The 2,001-nt window shown below is 46.1% G+C and overlaps 1 protein-coding gene across 1 annotated transcript; it reads left to right on the top strand.

Moving 5' to 3' along the window:
- Window positions 1-222: 222 nt before the first annotated feature.
- LOC124078513 (transcription factor E2F6-like) lies at window positions 223-1,020 on the top strand. Its single transcript, XM_046423319.1, has one exon. It carries the CDS (start codon window positions 223-225, stop codon window positions 1,018-1,020), a length of 798 nt encoding a protein of 265 aa, XP_046279275.1.
- Window positions 1,021-2,001: the final 981 nt, after the last annotated feature.

Here is a 2,001-nt window from a genome sequence, read left to right as displayed (position 1 = left end):
CCACAGGGTGGCAGGACAGTGCAAGGTGGTGCAGGGCTGCGGGATCAGGGGGCGCTGTGAGCGGACCAAGGGTAGACCATGTGCTGGGCACCCGGAAGCCAAGCCTGCGCGTGGGGGTGGCGCTGGAGCAGGCCTGAGCAGTGGCGAAGCTCCTGGCGCACGAGGCGCGGGTCTGCAGCGTAGCAGCTCCAGGCAGCAGCGGCTGGTGAGGACACTGCCCCCATGGACGACGCTGTGGAGATGCTTTGCCATCCCAACAACGTGGAGATCCTGCCACCGTCAAAAATACGGAGGAATTTAGAAGGTAATGTCCAAAATGCCTCCGGGAGTAGAGCTCTAAAAGGGAAGAAACCTCGTTTTAATGTGTCACTGGTTTGTTTAACTAAAAGATTTACGGATCTCATCAAATCCGCTCCCGGGGGCATCCTGGACTTAAACAAGGCTGCGACAACCCTGGGAGTACCGAAACGCAGACTCTATGACATTATGGGCGTCTTGAATGGAATTGACTTCGTGGAAAAGAAATCCAGGAACCACGTTCGATGGACAGGATCTGACCTCAGCAACTCCGAGGCCTTAACCCAGAAACAGAAGCTGCAGGAGGAGCTTGCAAACTTAGCAGCAATGGAAGGTGCTTTGGATGAGTTGATTAAGGATTGTGCTCAGCAGTTGTTTGAGTTAACGGATGACAAAACCAATGAAAGTTTGGCCTATGTGACGTATCAGGATGTCCATAGCATTGACGACTTTCATGAACAGATTGTCATTGCCGTCAGAGCTCCAGAGGCAACCACGTTGGATGTTTTAGCTCCGGGAGAGGACAGTCTCACAGTTCACGTAAAGAGCACCAGAGGACCCATCGACGTGTACTTGTGTGAAATGGAGCAGAACCACTCAAGTGGCGAGACATCTGACGGAGCAGAGACCTCTTCATCTGAAAGCCAACATCCAGAAGGCCATGAGGAAGGGGAAAACTCCCCTCAGCAAAGTGAAGATTTGCCTGAAGTAAACAACATTTGATAGCATTTGAGGATTGATGGATTGAATGTTTTTCACAACTTCCTATTTGGATGAATGGTGCGTAGATTTGACTCTGAGAACAAAAAATCATCCAGGAAGTTCTCTCCCTCTCAGCAGCATTAAGGCCAGTAGTCTCTTTGACTAGCTCCTTACCTAGATGACTGGATAACTATGGTTTGTGCATTCAGAACTAATGCTTTTAAAATTATTCACTGTTTGGGGGAGGGAAACTGACATCTTTCCTCCAGGAATAACTTCATAACAAAGAGGATCACAGAACCAGATGGTCAGGTCTGGCACAGACAGTTTCTGGTATAGTCTGCGTCTCTCTCTCTCTTCTCCCCCCGCCCTTTTGTTTCTTTTTAGCTATCTAAAATATCAGGATTCAATCTGACCTAATTATAAAGTCATGAAATATAATTTGCTCTAATTCAGTCCCCAGTATTCCTTAAAGTCATGAAATATAATTTTCTCTAATTCAATCCCCAGTATTTCTTCATTCCCCTCCTCTCCTCCCTCCCCACTATTCCCTTCCACCTACTCTACTAATCTTTCTGCTATTTACTTTTTTTAAGAGAGAGAGAGAATTTTTAATATATATTTTTTTCAGTTTTTGGTGGACACAACATCTTTATTTTATTTTTATGTGGTGCTGAGGATTGAACCCAGCGCCCTGCACATGCCAGGCGAGCATGCTACCGCTTGAGCCACATCCCCAGCCCCTGCTATTTACTTTTATTTCTCTCTTTCTTTTTAGTTAGTGTCTTGTGGATACATGTGATGGTGAGATCACTGTGGTATAATATGTACATAGGAAAGTTAGGTTAGATACATTCCGCTGTTCTTCTCTTATTCCATCCCTCTCTCTCTTTCCTCTCCCTCAATCCCTTTGATATGGTCTACAGATCTTCTAGTTTGCTGGAACCCAACTTTTCACTTCCTTTCTCTCTCTTTTTCTTCCCACTTATTTTGGACTAGCTC

The sequence above is a fragment of the Marmota monax genome, unplaced genomic scaffold (genome assembly GCF_021218885.2).
Source record: "Marmota monax isolate L192 unplaced genomic scaffold, Marmota_monax_Labrador192_F-V1.1 WCK01_AAM20220418_F8-fsc00494, whole genome shotgun sequence".
Taxonomy (NCBI): domain Eukaryota; kingdom Metazoa; phylum Chordata; class Mammalia; order Rodentia; family Sciuridae; genus Marmota; species Marmota monax.
This window is presented reverse-complemented; position numbering and strand designations above follow the sequence as displayed.

What these genes read in the sequence shown, in the direction of transcription:
- LOC124078513 (XM_046423319.1), top strand. Translation starts at nt 223, where the DNA reads ATGGACGACGCTGTGGAGATGCTTTGCCATCCCAACAACGTGGAGATC.